The 19,704-nt window shown below is 49.9% G+C and overlaps 1 protein-coding gene across 1 annotated transcript; it reads left to right on the top strand.

Annotated features, from left to right (window-relative positions):
* The first annotated feature begins 2,725 nt into the window (after positions 1 to 2,725).
* On the top strand, positions 2,726 to 16,325 carry LHX5 (LIM homeobox 5). The gene is made up of 5 exons (XM_065417877.1): positions 2,726 to 2,898; positions 5,492 to 5,715; positions 7,627 to 7,904; positions 10,681 to 10,846; positions 15,958 to 16,325. Exons 1-5 carry the CDS (start codon positions 2,726 to 2,728, stop codon positions 16,323 to 16,325), a joined length of 1,209 nt encoding a protein of 402 aa, XP_065273949.1.
* The last annotated feature ends 3,379 nt before the right edge of the window (positions 16,326 to 19,704 follow it).

Here is a 19,704-nt window from a genome sequence, read left to right as displayed (position 1 = left end):
ACGGAACTCGTTAGCTGGTGGTGCTTAGGCGCTTGAGAGAGAGATTATTTTATTTCTAGCAGGATTGCTCAGAGCTGCTTTTAAACTCTGCCCCTCACCCGCTCCTCGCCCCACACGGCTCCCGAAAAAATGCTGCTCTCCACATTGGGGTCTAAGTGTTCTCTTCATTACCAGACTTAATGAAATGACTAACTAAACATTTGGGTACTTTTCCATTAACAATTGCTTTGTGAAACACTTGTCCAGCCCTCCCCTTCTAGAGGGGTGGGAATGGGGGGGGACGGACGGAGCAAGAGAACCTTATAACTTAATCTATTGTGCCAGCATTGTCATTTGTCCCTCGCATGACAAAAGGAGGAGGAAGCAGGGGATCGGCCTTCCCAACCCCCCTCCCCCCCCCCCAAACACCTAAGTAACAACAACAATCAAATCCTGCAAACAAACCGTCCCCCCTTGTTTAGCAGGCCAGCTGCAGCCGGCCTCTCTCACTAAGGCATTGTGGATGGATTAATTGAAATACCTGTCTCCAAAACTCGGATTTACACACTTTAAATGCGCTCTGACTGAAACATTTGCAAATATTAGATTTATTAGGTTCAACAAGTACATAAATCCAACGATGCTAAGTGAAATGTACTGATCTCTCTATAGCTATACAGATTCACCTAACTCTAGGGAAATCAATCAGTCTATCTATCTATCTATCTATCTATCTATCTATCTATCTATCTATCTATCTATCTATCTATCCCTGTACACTGATAGATTCATAGATTCCAAGGCCAGAAGGGACCATTGTAAACATCTAGTCTGGCCTCCTGTGTAACAGGCCGGAGAACTTCCCCCAAAATAATTCCTAGAGCAGAGCTTTTAGAAAAAATCCCATTTTGAGATTCTTCACTATTGTTATGCATTGGTATCTGCTTAACTGTATTTCTATCTGTCCATCTATGGCTACACCCACTAATCTATCTATTGCTATTTATTCTTATCTATCATATATCGATGGCTGTACCTTCTCATATGTCCTCCCCATACATTCCAATCTACCTAACCATCTATATACATTCTTCACTGTTGTTATACATTCTTATCTATTTAATTTTCTGTCTATCTGTCTACACCTTCTAATCTATCTGTTGCTAGCTAGATCATCTATCAATAACATTTTATCATCTAATCTATTTTATCTATTGCTATAGCTTCTCATTTATCTAATTGCTAGATAGATGATCTATCAACATTTAATCATCTATCTATCTATCTAGCAGTTTAAGACAACAACTTTTATTTTAACTCAGACATATTTTCAGCTCTAGAACATTTCTTTAAAAAGGTTAATTCATTCGAGCCATCACCTTGCGCACAAGGTGACTGGGTAATTTAAAAGTCCGCAGGACCTGAAATTAAAGAGAAAAATCATATACAACAGCACAAGAACAGCAAGGCTCTCTCTTTCCAAAGGGGGTTTGCTTTCCTGATTCGCCTCCCTTCGTTCTCATGTTGACTCTGGTTTTAAAGATGTTGTAAATTACTCAAAGAAAATCTTTTTTTAAATGCCCCCCGCCCCCCAATCTGTATAACAAAGGCCAACTAGCTCGCCAGGGGGTCAATTACCTTCATATCTGAGAAGTACAAAACAGATAACTTTTCATCCCCAGACATTGTCTGAACCTGCCTTTTCCTGGGGGGCACTCCCCTCAGCATGCCAGTGGCCTAAACACCCCCTAGATCGGGGTCCTTTGGCTTTTCTCTTTTTTTATTTGGATTCATGGAGATCACTCGACAAAAGAGCAAGAATTTCCACCTTTTCTGCTTATGCAAAGAGGCCATTAGCTGCTTTCACTGGCTTTCTGTTGACACTGAGGCGAAACAGAGCTTGTTTTGCAGGTGCAGTGACCTCCCCGAGGTCTCATCCCTCCCCCACCCAGCGCCCCAAGAAGAGAAAGATAAAATATTAGCCCCCCCACCGCAAAAAAAAAATTAATCTGCACCCACCCACCCCTGCAAACAAAATAAAGGTAAATACTTACTTAGCCCCCGCACCAGGTAAAACCTACTACTCAACAATAGTGGTGCCTTGTTTTTTTCCCTCTGTGCCAAGCACAAGGCTGGAGCCAATTTAGATATGCTATAAATTAAGAGGTTGCCATGGCCACCGCCTTCTCATTGGCCCCCGGCCTCTCTACGTTCCGCGAGACGTCACCAAATCTGAATAAGGATGCGCGAATTACTAAACTGGGAGACAAAGCTGAAGATGGGAACAGCGTGAAAGTGGAGAAAAGTCCCAACCAGCCATCTACACGTAGGAACACGGGGCTCCTGGCTTTTTATGATGGTTATGATTATTATGTGTTATTATTAATCCCTTTCGTGGACCGGCTGCTCCCACACAGGCGCTGATGCTACTCCAGGCCGAGATGCTGCTCAATTGAAAGGCACCGGGAAAGTCACCCCACCGGGATATCTTTGCTTGGCTTCCCCCCACTGAACCTGCTGGGAGAGGTGTGAGGGGCGTGGGGGAAGAGAGGCGTCTGCCTCAGTGGAGGGGGGCTGGAAAGTCCACGCGACACTTTTCGCCTGCCCTCAGGACGCCCAGGAGAAGAAGGCAAGAAGCTGCCAGGGTTGTTCTCCGTTTCCCCCCCTTTGCGATCGCTTGCGGCGGCGGGGTGGGGGGTTGCATTCTGCTTTAGTTTGCTGGTCTCGCCTTTCCTCTGCGGAGGTCATGATGGTGCATTGTGCAGGCTGCGAGCGGCCCATCTTGGACAGGTTTCTGCTGAACGTGCTGGACAGGGCATGGCACATTAAATGTGTCCAGTGCTGCGAATGCAAGTGCAACCTGACTGAGAAATGCTTCTCCAGGGAAGGCAAGCTTTATTGCAAAAATGACTTTTTCAGGTAAGTCCCGCAAGGAAGAGACGAACCCCTTCCCCAACTGCTTGGCTAGCAAAGCGGGGCAAGGTTATCTAGCGATACCCTGCTTCGGTGCCTTGCCTAGCTTCCTAGCCACAAGCTGAGAGCTCTCTGTAATTGGCACATTGTTGGGGTCTGCTCCATCGGTCCTGATGCTGCAAAAGGTGTCATATATATATGCCACTCCAATTCCCCAAAGGAACCCTATATGTTCCTATAGGGGGGTATCCATTTATTATCAGCAGGCCAGAGCGGTTTCAGTGATTTTTTAAATCCGTTGTACCTATTGTCAATTTCCTCCTTTTGCGATATTCCTCAGAGTTTTCTGTACAGAAGGAAAGATCCTAGAACTGAGGGGGGGGGGGGGACTCCAGGCTCCTTGTTCGCTCGGTAACCCGATTCGAATGTTTTAAATGTAGGTCTATGCACGAGGTTGAGCCAGATCCGAGCTGATCGTATGCCAGGCTAGAGGGCACGGGTTTTGTAGGTTACTTAAAAAAAAAAAAACATTCTGGAATGGAGAAGAATAAAACTTTTCTCAGCAGAAAACTGATTTTCGAATGCCCCGGGCTTTAAAAACAAAGCCATTTGTATTGCGGAGAGGCAGAGCCTAAATCAGACTCAATCCGAACTAAAGTGCAGAGAGAAGAGAGAGCGGAATATGGGGGGACATCCCCAAACTCCTTTGCCCCAACATTCCATCCTGAATGGAGAATTCTCAAACGCACACTAAAGTTCCTAGCGAGGCTTAGGACCAAGGCTTTGTGGTCTAATTGGCTGTGCATACACAGCGCAAACTTGTCCTGCCCCCCCCCCCCCCCCACACACACACCTTTTCTTTTAAATCAACAAATGAACTCATTGAAAATGTAAAATCGCCCTAAATATCGCTTGGCCTTTTGTTTCTGGCTGTAATTGAGGTAAATGTGGGCATTTGTTTAGCTAAAGGGTGAAAAGCTCAGGGGATGATTAATATGGGGGGGGGGAGGGAGACGGCAGTTTTCCTAGTCCTGTAGGCCCTAATGAAGGTGAATTTGAATAGGTTAAGTGTCACACTCGCCTTTACACATGTAAACTACTTTTAATGGCCCCTATGCATTCAGCACCCCTCCCGCTGCAACTCCTTAAATGCCTTTAATGATTTTTGATAAGGTGCAGATGAGCCAATTATGCTCCAGGATAAGACAAAAAAATGACTTATGACTTCTAATGTTTTCACTAAATCAACGTCATGGAAAGTGAAGCTGTTCGAAGTTGTGTTTAAACAAGGGAGAAAAGAAATAGTTTGATTTCTCCCCTTATCCCCCATCGTCCACCCCACTTCCACTAGTGCCCTCAAACCTCTAGAGTGCCCGAATCAACGCCCCAAAGTGGAAACTAAATTATCTGCTTTGAAAAACAGATACGATTCTGCTGCTTGATAGTGATCATTCCCCCGGGAAAATATTCCCTTTCTGCAATGCATAATACTACTACTAATAATAATTCATAATTAATAAATAAATCGGAGGGGGGCTGGAATGCTGAATAAAAGGAGATCAAAACTAGAACCATTTTCAGCACTGATGTGTGGGTTGTTTTATTGGGAAGGGGGAGACCATTTTTTAGGATCCTCACATCCCCTATCCCCACTCGTGTTTTGAATTCAATAAGCAGCCCCCTGTGTTTCTCTTTTGGGTCTAACCACCCCGCTAACAACCAAAGTGCCCTGGTTAGATATTTACTAACCGAAATGTGACACCGTTGAAGAGAACACGAATATTCAGACGAATTATGACTGTGCGGGAAGATCCATTGGTTACCTCCTATGTCCTCGCGAAATGAAGCCTGACAAAAGGATGCGAACACTCCGCAGCTTTCCGGGGGATACAACGGGGTGTAAAAATCGCTCCATAAATCCCGCGAAACCAAAGCGGGTCGTTATTTTTTACACCGAATCGTGGCTGCTCCTTAAAGCGGCCCAGCCGGATCACACGCATGCACGGGCATATATAAAAACCTGATCCCCTTCCCCCGCCTTATGCCGAGCTGCGATCTAGCGCCCCATTTCTGTCTGCCCCAAAGCACAGCTCCGGAAATGGCCCCTTCGCCTCCCAGCTTTGGCGCCCCAGAGAGAAGGATTTTTCCTTCCTCCGCGCCGTGTCTGAGCCAAAGCTGTAAGTAAGGTCGGGGCCGCTTTCTACCTGCCGGAGATATGGGAGGGACCAAACAAAACAGACACCCCGGAATATTTGCCGTGGAGACGGAACTATTAAAGTGGGGGTGAGGGGGTGTCCATTTGTATGGAGTCAAACAAGGGCATTCACACGTAAATGCGAGTCCTCGCTTGGGCTCGCGTTTTGCTCGCCACCAGAGGAATAATTTTGCGCACGCATTTTGCAGGCGACCAAGTCCGCTTCCCTTTCCTTGTCGGAATCCAGGCAATTGCTTTAATGGTCTCATCTCTCGCCCCCCTCCACCCACGCGCCCGCAGTTGGGGACGATGCACATATAGACTGGAGGGGACTCTGGGGCCGGCCGCTAAGCACCCGGGTATTTATCTTCCTCCCGTCTCTCTCTGTCTCTGCTCCGTTTTTAGGAGGTTCGGTACCAAATGCGCAGGCTGCTCCCAAGGCATCTCTCCAAGCGACCTCGTCAGGAAAGCCCGAAACAAAGTCTTTCACCTGAACTGTTTCACGTGCATGGTTTGCAACAAACAGCTCTCCACGGGAGAGGAACTTTATATCATAGACGAAAACAAATTTGTTTGCAAAGAGGACTATTTGAACTCGCCCAGCTTAAAGGAAGGGAGCCTCAACTCAGGTATGGAGCGTCCGCCAGCCTCTAAGCCGGCGTGGGACTTTAGAGGCCTAGCATAGGTGTGAATTCAAAAAAGCATCCGGGAGGGGGGGTTTAGTTTCATATTCCAACAGCAAATTCTAGCAAACTGGGGGACTTTAAGTCTTTTTTGTATTGGCTGGGTCTCTCTCTCTCACACACACACACGCACGCATCCCTCTCTGGCACCAGATACAACCTGAGCTATAGCTGTCGGATACCCACAACCATGGGTGTGTTGGGGGGGGGGGGAATCCTTTATCGATTTATTTATTTTCGATCTTTACACACATCTGTTTTCCCCCCTCTTTTTATTTTTTCCTATTTCTCAAAATATTTGCGGTTCGGAGAGGGGGGAGGGAGAGTAGAAAAGTGGACTAAAACCTGGTGGGGAGGGGAGAAAGGGGGCTGGAGGAGGATGGAGGTCTGAGCCAGGATTGGAAGTGGAAAACGAAGAGATATTTCCATTTAAACAAAATCCAGGCCGCACCTTCAGCAGGTGCTGGGGAAAAGCGGCCGTTGTCAGTTACATCTACAGACCCAGCTGGGAACATGCGACCAGCCCGGGGAAGGGGGATGTGGGAGTTTGGGGAGACAGGTGGTTTTTTTCCGGGTTCCTGTTTGATTTGGCTACGAACATTACTTTCCCCTAAACTCCGCCCACGCTTTGCGATCTTAAAAAAAGCCCCATGGCCTGGGATATTTTCCCGGCTTCCTTATATGCGAAGAGAAGCCAGACAAGGCCCCGAGCTTCCAACCCCTCACTCCGGGGAGCGATCCCCTCACGGCCATGGGGCTAACAGCGTCCGAGGCCTTCCACCTTCTCCCTCTGCGGATAAACGTTCTTCCTTTCCCCCAGAATCACACACAAATCCTCAGATTTTCCTCCCTTCTTCCTCTCGCTCTGTCTTTCCCCCTGTGGCGTCAGAGCCCCTCACGAAACGCAATGGATTGAATACCCCGGATCCCCAGCTCCGGTAGTCTGCTATGTCTGTGTCTCATTGTGGCGGGTGTGGACATAACAGGCTATTCACATAGGCACGAGCACGCGTTGTGGACCCGATCCTTGGGAGTTGTCTCTGCCTCAGGGCGGCGGGATCGGGCCCTCGCTGGCACCGCGGTTTATGCCTGTGGCCTGTGCTCACCCCCTTTCCCTGGGCTCTGTCTCCTTTCAGCGCCCGCGGCTGGATCTTGCCAGGCGGCTCCCTCGGGCCGCTGCTCTGAGCCAGGCGAGCAGAGGTTGCCCACGGGCCTGTTTGGGGGTGGGCCCGTTTCCGACCCCAGGGTCAGGGGTTCGCTGGCTCCGAAGCGTGGGGGGATGAGGCAGGGCCCAGGCGGTGATTAACTCCCCGAGCCCGGGCGGTTTCAGCCAAGGCTTTGTGGCAGTGGGTTCTTGGTCCCCAGCTGTGGCTCGGTTTGTGCCTGAAAGGAAAACGCTCAGCTGGTCCAAACGAAAGCGCTTCCTTCCCCAGTGTGGGAGCCTCGGGCCTGGGACAGGACAACTCCCCTCTGTGCCAACGGGCTGCAAATCTGCCATCCGGATCCAGTCACCCTGGTGTAAATCCGATGCGACGCCACCTTAGCCAGGGGTTTCACACCGGAGTCACACCCTCTGCCTGCTCCAGTGACAGAAAAGGCCAGGGGTGTTGTGCGTCCCTGTTGCCACATAGACCGAGGAGCCCGTGCTGCTGCTAATTCAGACCCCTCATTACCTCTTCGTGGTGTTCACTGGGGAGTGATTGGTTCGTGTTACATTAGCGCAGAGAGTCAGGAGGATCTGACCTCCAGAGAAGTTCAACCTCCCCCCCCCCCGCTCCCCTGCCTGGGAGGGACAGTGGGGGTGAGGGTCCCATCTCTGCCCAGAGTCATCCATCTCCCTCTGCCTCTCCCTTGCAGTGTCCTCCTGTACAGACAGAAGTTTGTCCCCGGATCTCCAGGACCCCATGCAGGATGATACAAAAGAAACAGACAACTCCACCTCCTCGGACAAAGAGACCACCAACAACGAGAACGAGGAACAGAACTCGGGCACCAAGAGGAGGGGACCTCGGACTACAATTAAAGCCAAGCAACTGGAGACTCTCAAGGCTGCCTTTGCTGCTACCCCCAAACCTACCAGGCACATCCGGGAACAGCTGGCCCAGGAGACGGGGCTCAACATGAGAGTGATCCAGGTACAGACAAGCTCGGCTACAAGGGGTGCCCTGGCCGAGCATAGGAGGAAGTATCAAAAACAGGGACTAGAGTGACCGCCCATAGCATCACCATCTGCTTAACCAGGTGGGGCGAGCACTTATAGTAGTCAGTCCTGCTTCCCTCGCCATTGGGTTACAGCTCCCAGCCACCTTCTTTTGTTACATCACAGCCTGTCGCCATGGAGATGACTGTGACGTCCCAAACTCAGCAGTGTGACTTCAGGTGGGCTGTGAGAAGTGCGGGATGGAGGGGGGAGAAAGTTGTGACATGTCAAGAAAAGAGATCTGGGAAGTCGCCAAAGTGTCGGAGGAAATTGGCATATAAACAAAGGCGAGGCCAAGTAGATCTTTGCTACGAATATCTCCCCTTTGTAATAATTACACACGCCCCTTTCAAAGGCTTTACGAATGAGGTAACCCCCCATTTTACAGCTGGGGAAACTGAGGCACAAGGCAGTGACGTGATTTGCTCAGGGGGCCCCCGTAGGGCTTGGGGCAAAGCTGGGACTCGAGCCCAGAGCTCCTCACTCCCACGCCACCGCTCACTTCCTGCTGTATCTCTCGGGGTGTTATCCGGATACTGAACGCTTCCTGGCGCCTAACCAAGAGGACACTTTCCGCTTGTCAGTATTATGCTAACAGTTCTAATAATTGGCCACCGTGGTTAGTACTAGCGATGCTGATGGGAGATTTTGTTTGGAAGCTCTCTGGTTATCTAATTGTTTTCTTCATCTGGAGAGTCCTCAGGCAAAAGCCAGCGCTCAGTCTCACTCTCGAGCATTCTCCTCCAAAGCCCATTGAACTCAATGGAAAGACTCCAGGCCTCTGGAGGTGGCCCGTACGCCAGACGTGCTGACCCCCGCCGGCCTGGAGCTTTGGGGCTCAGCCTTCCCCCTGGGAGTCGGAGCCCCCACGCACTCTGGGCAGCGCGTGGAGTGAGTGAGCCAAAGCGGAGCGACTCCCCTTGATTTCAGTGAGCTTTGGAGCAGCCCCAAGTTCCCTGAAGAACGGACTCAGCTCCCATCGAGGTCAATGAAAAGGCTCCGGTTGACATCAGTGGGAGCTGAAGCCAAGGCAAATGGAGGCCATGCTAGCCAACACCACAACACGACCAAGCAGTCCCCACTAGGCTCCGGGTCTATAGGCTGTATCTGGTGCTGGATGCAAAATCCAGCAGGCTGGACTATTACATCTCCAGCCAATACCTGGTGGGAAGTTCTTCCAAACTCGGTGTCAACCTGCTGCCTCAGCCTCCGTTCGGTTTCCTGCTTACTTATTTGAAGCAATGTCAGTTCTCCACTAAAATCTCTTGATCCTGTACTTGCCTGGAGGAACTTTCAGCCTAGCCAATCAGCGCAAGAGAGTTCAGAGCCCCCCCCCCCCAAAAAAAATTCCATGAATCATAAATTAAAAGTATAAAAAAAAACCTTTGTAAAGCAAAGGGCGGGGGGGCTAGAGAAGAAATTAACTTCAGTCCTTTAAACTGGGTCAACCCGAGAGCTGTCTCTATCTTGACATTTTGCAACAAGATATAGTCACAGCGTTGGTTAAGAGAATCTGCACGTTTATATTAACGAGGAAATGGGGTGGGGGGTAGAAACAATCCCCAAAACAGAGACATAGATTGAGATGAACCAGAGAAGTATGTTCGGGTCTCTTGCTACTACTAAAGTAATATATGCAACGACGTTTTTGCTGTTCTGTTGGCAAATATACAGTGTTGAGCGTGTGGGAAAAAAATTGTTCCAGGCCAAACAAAAGGGGGGATGAAGGGTTCTGTATTTCATCTCTGAAATCTGCAAGATGGGAAAATGTCCAAGAATTCCCCCCTCCCCCTTTAGCATCGGGCGCTGTACATATTCATTTATTTATCTAGGTGTCTGTGTTCTCATTTATCGCTATACGTTTCTAGCTGTCTCTCTATTGCTCTACGTGTCTGTCGATGGATGGATAGCTAGATTAGGAAAGCAGGCACCCCCACAACTGTTTGTAGTTTGAAAAGTCCCTTTAATTGCCTTTATGAATCTGTCTTCTAGGCTTTAGAGGAGGGGGGTAGGAAGCACACTTCATTATAAACCTCTCCAAGGGTGTGCAAAAATCCTTCACTCTTGGATGGTTCTCAGAGTTCACTCGCAACTTTCCTCTTCTTTTTAATTCAAAGCCAATCTGCTCCATTGGCTAAACTGCAGAGTTTAATCCCCCGGTTGAAAGTTTCTCCTCATTTTTCTTCAGAGCCTCTTCGCCTGCCTCTTGTAAAGGGTCCAGAAAGTATCCAGCTTGTCCAAAGAATGGGAAAGCGGATCTTCGGGGAGCCTGTCAGCTGGGAGTTGGCGGGGGGAGGATGTGACTTGCTGCTGCCTTCATCTGGCAAATCCTGCAGGGAAAAACTTGGAACATCTTGAGGCGATCATGTGGAGGGAACCCGCCTCTTAGCTGGCATCCTATTAACACCAGCTTCCCGATTTGTCTGTGTATGTGCGTACAGCAGTAGATCTATGCGCCCCTACATTGCAGAGATCAATCAGGGCGTTAGTCGATTAATCTAGAGACGAGGCCGTCCTGGTGGCAGACACGTAGTGCAAGAGACAGGCCAGGCTGGTTAAAATCAGGCAGGTCAGAACAAATGAATCAACTTGTGCCTGCCCCTCCAACGCGCCCGGGTGGCTGGCAGGGCCTTGGGAGACAGCTGGCGGGAGCGGTGGGGTTGGGGTGGATGTTGTCACCACGTTGCTGATGTGGTTTAATTTGCCCGCAGGTTTGGTTCCAGAATCGAAGGTCCAAAGAGAGGAGAATGAAACAGCTGAGCGCGCTGGGGGCCAGGAGGCATGCCTTCTTCAGGAGTCCTCGGCGCATGCGCCCTCTGGGAGGCAGGCTGGATGAATCTGAAATGTTGGGTTCTACCCCTTACACTTATTATGGAGGTAATGAGCATTTTATGGATCACTTCCTGGATGACCTCCTAACACTCTTTGTATTCAAACATTGTAAAAAACAAAACAAACACAGATCCCAGAGCAAACAAATTAAGGCTAGAGGAACCTTTCTTTCTTTCTTTCTTTCTTTCTTTCTTTCTTTCTTTCTTTCTTTCTTTCTTTCTTGATAATTTTTCATTCTTTCGCTTTTCTTTCTTTCATTTTTATTTGATCATAGTTCTTTCTTTTTTTCTTGTTCATCCATTCATTTGTTCGTTTGTATTTGATTATTGTTCTTTTTCATCTTTCTTTCTTTCTTTCTTTCTTTCTTTCTTTCTTTCTTTCTTTCTTTCTTGTCCATTCATTTGTTAATTTTTATTTGATCATTGTTCATTCTTTCATCTTTCTTTTTTTCTTGTTCATCGATTCATCTGTTCATTTTTGTATTTGATCATTGTTCTTTCCTTCATTTTTCTCTCTTGTTAATCGATTTATTTGTTCATTCTTTTCTATTTGATCATTGTTCTTTCTTTCTTTCTTTTGTTTTCCTTTTGGTCATTTGTTCTTTCTTTCTCGTTTCTTTGTATTCTTTCTTTTGCCACTTTTAGAAATTAAGCCTCTGAAGTTTTAACTCTATTGCATTGTATAGCATTTCATTGTGTCTTTTAAAGGGGAGAGCGCGCTGCTTGCATTGGGTATTAGCTGGCCGTAAGACTCTGGAGTTTGTCTTTAAGGGAAGGTCTTGATGCTTTCTCCCAATCCGGTTCACGCCACTTCTTCCTTCCAAAGTGCTAGCTCCGGATTCTATTCATTGTTACCGCCTTTCGCGGCTGGGCGCGGGGGAAGGAATTTGTGGGTCTGGTAAAATTGTTACCGTCTGTGCCCTGAACCTTACCTCGCCCGAGCCCAGCAAACCCCGGCGCTGAGACCCTTGTCCGATTGCCGGGAGCTCCGCAGCCCGGAGAAGTCGGAGAGCGGTGTTTCTCCAGTGTGTCTCCTACTCGGAGGTTGTACATAGACGGGAAGAGATGCGGTCTCGCGGAGGGGGCTTTGCCTCCCGTCCCGTGCCCCTAGGGTTAGCTCGCACCCATGTGCTGCCGGTGCAGTCTGGGGTTCCCAAGAGAAAGGAAAGAGTTAATCTCCAGCTAAAGCCCCTCTCTGTCCCGTACTGGAAGGGGAGGCTTCGGATTTCACAGGAGCTGTGCGGGGCGCCACAGAGAAGCTCCGCTGTGATGCTGTAGGGCTCGATCCTCCAAACTTTACTACGGGGAGTAAATTTCCTACTCCGGCGCGCGGTCCTGCCTTGGTTACCTTACTACTGTCCACAGCCAGGGGCCGGATTCTGACCTCAGTTACCCCTGGTGTGAATCCGGAGTCACACCGGTGTAACCGACCCCGGATTCTGGCTCTGCAGGACTCGTCGCCCGAATAAAGTTTACTCCCAGGAGTAAACGCTCCGGATTTAGACCCATAGCTGGCAAATGATCATGAAACCCACCGCCCAGACAGGAGGAGAAACATTCCTTCCCTGCGGCTTGGGGGCTAGAGGAGAGGCGCAGAGGGGTGGTTGTGGTTGTGTCGGTTCGGTTTTTGAGGCAGAAGGGGGTTCCCTTGTCTTCCCGTCCCTCCCTTAGAAATACATCGCATGGCAGATGGAGCGCGCTCCTGCCCTGACATAGCTTGGGTGGGTTTTTTAAAGGAAGCATCATCTTTGCAGAAAGTAACACGTGAAAGGCGGAGGCCGCCCTGCTCTGCCGCTGCTCCCCAGCAGCGAAACCCGGGGATGTTGTGAGTTCACTCAGCGCCCCGCTAGACTAGCGCGTCTGCAGGCCCGCCGCAGCCGCAGCCACAGCCCTGGGTTGTAACGGAATCTTGCTGGATTCGAGGAGTTTGAATACAACATATTCCCAGACTTTCCTTCTTTCCATCCCTCCATCCTTGTCTCTTTCCTTCTTCTCATCCCTTCCTCTTTCTCTCCATCCCTCCATCCTTGTCTCTTTCCTTCTTCTCATCCCTTCCTCTTTCTCTCCATCCCTCCATCCTTGTCTCTTTCCTTCTTCTCATCCCTTCCTCTTTCTCTCCATCCCTCCATCCTTGTCTCTTTCCCTCCATCCCTTCCTCTTTCCTTCTTCTCATCCCTTCCTCTTTCTCTCCATTCCTTCATCCTTGTCTCTTTCCCTCCATCCCTTCCTCTTTCCTTCTTCTCATCCCTTCCTCTTTCTTTCCATTCCTTCATCCTTGTCTCTTTCCTTCTTCTCATCCCTTCCTCTTTCTTTCCATCCCTCCATCCTTGTCTCTTTCCCTCCATCCCTTCCTCTTTCCTTCTTCTCATCCCGTCCTCTTTCTTTCCATCCCTCCATCCTTGTCTCTTTCCTTCTTCTCATCCCTTCCTCTTTCTTTCCATTCCTTCATCCTTGTCTCTTTCCCTCCATCCCTTCCTCTTTCCTTCTTCTCATCCCTTCCTCTTTCTCTCCATCCCTCCATCCTTGTCTCTTTCTTCTTCTCATCCCTTCCTCTTTCTCTCCATTCCTTCATCCTTGTCTCTTTCCCTCCATCCCTTCCTCTTTCCTTCTTCTCATCCCGTCCTCTTTCTTTCCATCCCTCCATCTTTTTCTCTTTCTTTCCATCCCTCCATCTCTTCTTCTTTCCATCCCTCCACCCCTTCCTCTTTCCTTCTTCTCATCCCTTCCTCTTTCTTTCCATCCCTCCATCCTTGTCTCTTTTCTTCTTCTCATCCCTTCCATCCCTCCATCCCTTCCTCTTTCCTTCTTTCCATCCCTCCATCTCTTTCTCTTTCCACCCCTCCATCCCTTCCTCTTTCCATCCCTCCATCTCTTTCTCTTTCTTTCCATTCCTCCATCCCTTCCTCTTTCCTTCTTTCCATCCCTCCATCCTTTTCTCTTTCTTTCCATCCCATCTTCTTTTCTTTCTTTCTTTTAATCCCTCCATACCTTTCTTTCTTTCTTTCTTTCTTTCTTTCTTTCTTTCTTTCTTTCTTTCTTTCTTTCTTTCTTTCTTTCTTTCTTTCTTTCTTTCTTCCAACCCTTCTCCATCTTTAGTTCACTTTCTTTCCACCCCTCACTCTCTCTGTCTCTCTCTTCCTCTCTCCCTCCCTCCCCTGCTGCTCATTGGCCCGGAGATACCGATCACGGATCATTCTCGCCCAGAAACCAACGAGCTAAGGACCCAACTGGCCAAGGCAGCGGGTAGGAGGGAAGGTGAGGGCCGGTTGCCATGACTTTGCCACCCTTCCTGTGGCATCTGTTTGAAGGGCTCCCCCCTCCCGCACACACACCCCGCCCTCCCTCGCCCTGAATGCGAGCTCAGCTTGTCGAGATCCCCTCTAATCCCCCTGTTAGAGATTCCGTCCGGTCCTTGGCCAAGTTTGCACCCCTGCAGCAAGTAAGAAAGGGCCATTGTGATGAAGCTGTCTGCCTGAACAGAGCCCCGCTCCCACTCAGCCCCCCGCCCCCCCGCGTGTGTGCCCGGGAACAAAGCTCCAGCTGCACCCTTTTGTACCTCTTTCAGACGGCATTTGTTCCAATTACCTCCGCGCTCCCGGAGCATATGGAAGGTCACTATCACAGGGGCCGGGCCCGCGTGTTTGCTAGTTGTTTTCTCCCCCTTGCCGGTCTTTCCCCTCCCCGCTCGGGCCATGCGGCCCCTCGAAATTCGGCCCCTTCACCACACGCGGGGGCCGATCTCTCCCTAGCGGCGCCTGATGGGGTGCGGGGCGGGGGGGCACTGAAGGCAGCTTGGGATGGGGGGTGCTAGCCGGCCTGGCTGCTGCGTGAGCCGGGGGCTTAGAACTTGCAACCCTGCCATTGCTGAGCGGGGGAAAAAATCCTCCTTTTCTTTCCTTCTGTGCCAGCTAAATAAGAGATCCCCCCCCCGCCCCATCCAGCCATTTACACAGTCTCTCCCCCCCCCCCCCCCATCCTAGAGAGACAGAGCTCCCTGGAGTTGTGAGTGTCGATTTTTTTTTATTTTTATTTTTTTACAGAGCGCTATAGACAGTGACACCTTTTCTAGTTCTTCTTCTGGATTTTTGGGCAGTTACAATTATGGAGACTATTTTGTTTTTAGGGTTGGAAAGAAATTCAGCGCGTTCAGATACTCTCCCCCCCCCCCCCCCACCCCCGGCTGGTTTCTAATCAGGTCCCAGATTTCGCGGCTTTCCAGAGACTTCCGCTATTTTCAAAGATTCCCACTGCGATGCTGCGGTTTTGGGGGGTGTTCGGGGGTGTTTGCTTGTCAGGATGACCGCGCAATTAAGGGCGATGTTACTTAGGCGGTTAATCGAATTAAATACGCCATCTTTTCCCACCCGCTCCTGTTTATTTCAAGCTAAACCTTTAAAAATGTTAACCTGACCCCCTTGCCCATTTATTAGACGTGTTGTTATCATTCTATCCCCTCTGAAAGAATTTCCGCTCTAGCTGGTTAGCGGAAGACGTTGGTTTTATTAACGGTTACAGTCATTAGTGCCCGGTTAGGAATCTATTTAGTCTATTATTTTGCACATGATGGACGTGGGCTATTCTGCACCTTGGTGGCTTCCGAAAAAGCGTGCAAGTGTCCGAGAAAAATCTCTGCCACTGATAAAAAATGACCTGGGTTCTGGTCCTAGACCTTGCTCGCCCGTTGGACAATTGAGCCGGATAATGGTGGGACCCCAGTAGCGCGTTTGATCCACCCCCTTCCTGGCTTTTATCACCGAATCTGGCAATCGGGGTCATGAGGCTTGAGGGGGGGGGGGGCAGCCAGTGAAAGAAGCAGCCGCCGACCACTGAGCTCCACCGGAGAGTCGCTTTCATGAGCTGCTCTTCTGTGGTGGAGCAAAAGCGACGGGCCAGACGGGGGATCCACCCGTCTCCGGGCGAAGGAGCGGGGTGAATAGGCCTTTGTGGGTGTGTTGTGTCCCGGCAGCGGGTAGAGAGGTGCCCGCCTGCCCCTCGGGGCTGTGTCCCTTCGCGCAAGCACTTCGCAGCCGTTCCTGGGGGCCGCTAGCTCCGGGCAGTCCCGGGAAACCCCCGGGCTCTGCGCTGGCTCCAGCTGGGCTGGGGAGGCTCCGGAGAGCCCCGGCCCCGCCTCACCCTCCTCTCTCTCCCCTGCTCCAGATTACCAAGGCGACTACTACGGGCCAAGCGGGAACTACGATTTTTTCCCCCACGGGCCTCCCTCGCAAGCCCAGTCCCCAGCAGACTCCAGCTACCTTCCGACCTCAGGGCCCGGCTCCACGCCCCTGGGGCCCCTGGAGCCCCCGCTCCCCGGACACCACTCCTCCGAAAACCAAAGGTACACCGACATGATCTCGCACCCCGACACCCCGAGCCCCGAGCCGGGCCTGACCGGCTCGCTGCACCCCATCCCCGGCGAGGTCTTCAGCGGCGGCCCCAGCCCCCCTTTCTCCATGTCCAGCAACAGCGGCTACAGCGGCCCCCTCTCGCATCCAAACCAGGAGCTGAACGAGGCAGCGGTGTGGTAGGGCTAACCCAGCCAGCGGGGGTTTGTGGGGAGTTGGGGACCCCCGGATCCCTCTGCCCCAGGCAGATCCCGCCTCCTCGTCCCAGCCCCGGCTAAGACATCAGGAACCAAAACCGGCCGCCTGACACTGATGCCAAAATTCTCCGGAGTCCCCCCACGCCCCAAGCCAACAGGACCGCAGGCCGCTGGGGCTCCCCGCACTCAGTGTCTTTCTTCCTCGCCACGTGTTAGCAGGCACGGGGCCGAGACGTGCCAGTGCTGACTAACCTCTGCAAGTATCTGAAGCAGCATCTCTTGGACCAAAGCTGAACTGGACTGGATCACAGATTTCCTGAATGACTGAACTTCATACTTTTGGGGTGGGGGGGGGGCTTTTTCTTTCTTTCTTTCTTTTTGCTCCATCCAGAATTGCATCTTTTTAAATCTTAATCTGGAAATGGGGGGGGACCCCTCATAATCCACTTTTTTTTATTAGAAGGTTGGTTTTGTGGTGATGGAGGTGGGAATGGGAATTGGTGTCTTGCAAAAGAAAACCTTCACTGATGACAAGGCGCCCCCTCGTGGTTAGTTCTGGCTCAGCTTTCCAGGACTGCAGGACTTTAATGTTTGGAGAGACTTTCATTGGGGTTTGTTTTGTTTTCCACTGAGCAGAAATATAACTAAAACTACCAATAAAAAAGCGATCCAAGTCTGAATGTCTCTGGCAAACACCACTTCAAACCCAAAAGTTTATTGGAGGCTACACGGATTGAAGGATGTATTATAGTTTTTGCTTCTAGTTTCTTTATTTTGTATAAAGAAGAAACAAATAAAGTATGTTTTTGTGTTTACTGGTTATTTATTGTGCTTTAGTCAACTAATGCTCCAACATTTTTATATTTTTAAGAGGGGGATGGGAGGGGAGTGACAGGAAAGAATTTTTCTTTAAAAAAGGCTAATAATTTTTAAAAAGAAAAGAAATTGTTTTTCCAAAGCATTGTGGATTTCCTTTCACCACGGCCTCTTTCAGCTGGTGCCAGCGTGACTAGCTTATGTTGTTCAATGTGAATAAAAAAAACCTGTTAGTTAACTAATCCTCATTCACCTGCTCCCTTTTTTTAAGAAAAGGAAAATAGCAACCGTGGTTTAAAAAATGGTGCCATGATAGCTTTAACTTCTTTTTATAAGGCCTTCTTGATATTGTTGGGAAAACTCTGGCACGAGACAGTGCAACTAAAATATAGTGCAGAGATCATTCATCTTTACAATATACTTTAATTACACTGCCTAGTGTCAGAGGTATTTATTCATTAGTGTTATTCTAGCCCCCCTCCAGCATTCTGCAAGAAATGTATATAAAATCAGGGGTTTAATCCTGCAAGCCTGACTCAGCTGAGTAGCCCTTACTCATGGAAGTACCCAATTTCTGTAGTCCCATTAAAATCCTTATGGGTCAGGAGAACTCCAATGAGCCTGCAGGCTCGAATGCCAATTCATTTTCCCTCGGAGACGTTTGCCAGGCTTTCTTCAAACTGCCTGGTTGTAGGCCTGATCCCAAGCCCATCCAAGTCAAGACTTCCATTGGCTTCGTCAGTGGGCTTTGGATCGAGCTCCTGTGAGATTCAGGGAGGAGCTGCTTTCAGTTTGTTTTTGCCTCTTGAGATTCATATTAGCTTGAGGTCAATGCATACACAACACAGGCAAAGAGTGATAATAGATGTTTTGATTAGCTTTTCATCTTCTCTGCGAACCACCCCCCCAAACAAGTCTCCAACTCTACCCAGAAATTGGAGCTCTATAGGAATGATTTACCAAGTGAGCGCCGCACTTGTCACAATAGCCCGAGAAAAGAGACGGAGTGAGACCATTTTAATTAGGCAGCCACATTTCTCTCCTCCTCATGCCGCAGCAGCCCTAGAGAAGAAGAAAGCCCGTTCAGAGAGGGCTGAATTGTACACATTATAGCCCACCCAGCAATGGCGGAATCAGTAGAATAATAGCTATGGGATCTGTAACTGCTTAGCGCTGAGGCTAACAGATTAGCTCTATCGCTATAACTAGCTAGGTAATCATTTTTATTAAAATAAAATTGTCTACAATGATTGGTTTAAAAGTGTGTGTATGAGAGAGAGACACAGCCCTCAGTGTCTCCGCATAAATAGCTGAAGGATGGCATTCAATTGTTTTATACACATAATTTCTTTACACACATGTACAAACGCAACTGACACAGATGCACAGCTAGACACACAGCCGGAGACACACACCCCTCTTTCATTTTCGATGTTACTTTACAATTCTGGAAATAAGTGCCCTGATTTTTTTTTTAATCACCCCCATGCAAACAAGGCCTCTCTCTGCTAAGAAGCAAACGCTGCCCATGGGGTGTTAGGAGTGAGGCTTACGGGGGTAGCATGAGGGCTGTGAGACACGTGGATTTCAAACTAACGGTCGCGGCATGTCATAGGTGCATCATCAGTGCAGAGGTATTGGAAAGGCTGGTGCTGTTTCCAAAGGCTGATGATGTTAGCTTCTCAGCCCAAGATGGCGGGAGAAGATGAGGGTACCTGGGAAACAAGAGGTGAAAGCTCCAGAACCGGCGCTTAGCTTGTTGGTGTTCCTGGATCTTTCTTGCAGTTGTTTGTTAACCCCCCTGAGCTAAACTCATTCTGCCAAGGAGAAGGGGCAGGGGAAAAGGTGCAGAGACTGAGACGTTTTTACATGGCTCATGCTCCCTTTCAGCGTGGGTGAAAAATACCTTCTCCGGGCTGGAGCAGGGGTTTCTGCTGTTGGACACCTCCCCCCGCAGGGAGCCCAGGGCTGGTGATGGCCCATACTGCCGTGCGATTGCCACAAGAAAGTGCAGCTCCCACTCTGTGGGTGTGGTGGAAGAGGGTATATTCAGCAGCCCCGTCATTGCTGGAGAAAGCGAGTGGTGCTGGTGGTGTGCTCTGCTCGTTGGTCTGGGGTACGGGCAGGGAAGGCGGTGATGAGGCAGTTGGGGCAGAAGGCCTTGTGTTGCTGTGTAGCTAACTTGCAGTAGCCAATAACCATCCCTGACCCTCCCTTGCCCAACGTTTGAGGGCGTGTGGTTCTTGCGTAGCCAGTGCTGTTAAAGGTTCCTTCTCTTCAGGGCAGCCCAGCTGCCCCTCACTCCGGAACTAGCCCCTGCCACTGTGAGATAATCGAGGCACCCGCTGGGTGAGGTGACCTTTTCTTGGGCCCGCATCTCTCACCAACAGCAGTTGGTCCAGTAAAAGATACAGCCTCACCCAGCTTGTCTGGCTCCTAGCCTGGGCCCAACATGGCGACCGCAGACCACTGTGAGAGAATGGCTGCGAGCTACCCCAGGAAGGTATTCGCTGGGGCCTTCTTCCCGCTGTATGATGGGCTGACTTTCT

The sequence above is a fragment of the Emys orbicularis genome, chromosome 16, assembly GCF_028017835.1.
Source record: "Emys orbicularis isolate rEmyOrb1 chromosome 16, rEmyOrb1.hap1, whole genome shotgun sequence".
Lineage (NCBI taxonomy): Eukaryota > Metazoa > Chordata > Testudines > Emydidae > Emys > Emys orbicularis.
This window is presented reverse-complemented; position numbering and strand designations above follow the sequence as displayed.

Bases quoted from the DNA above. Each gene is read 5' to 3' on its own strand.
- LHX5 (XM_065417877.1), top strand. From the start codon at position 2,726: ATGATGGTGCATTGTGCAGGCTGCGAGCGGCCCATCTTGGACAGGTTT. The intron at 5,716-7,626 runs GTATGGAGCGTC...TCTCCCTTGCAG, and splicing joins GGAAGGGAGCCTCAACTCAG to TGTCCTCCTGTACAGACAGA. The intron at 7,905-10,680 runs GTACAGACAAGC...ATTTGCCCGCAG, and splicing joins TCAACATGAGAGTGATCCAG to GTTTGGTTCCAGAATCGAAG.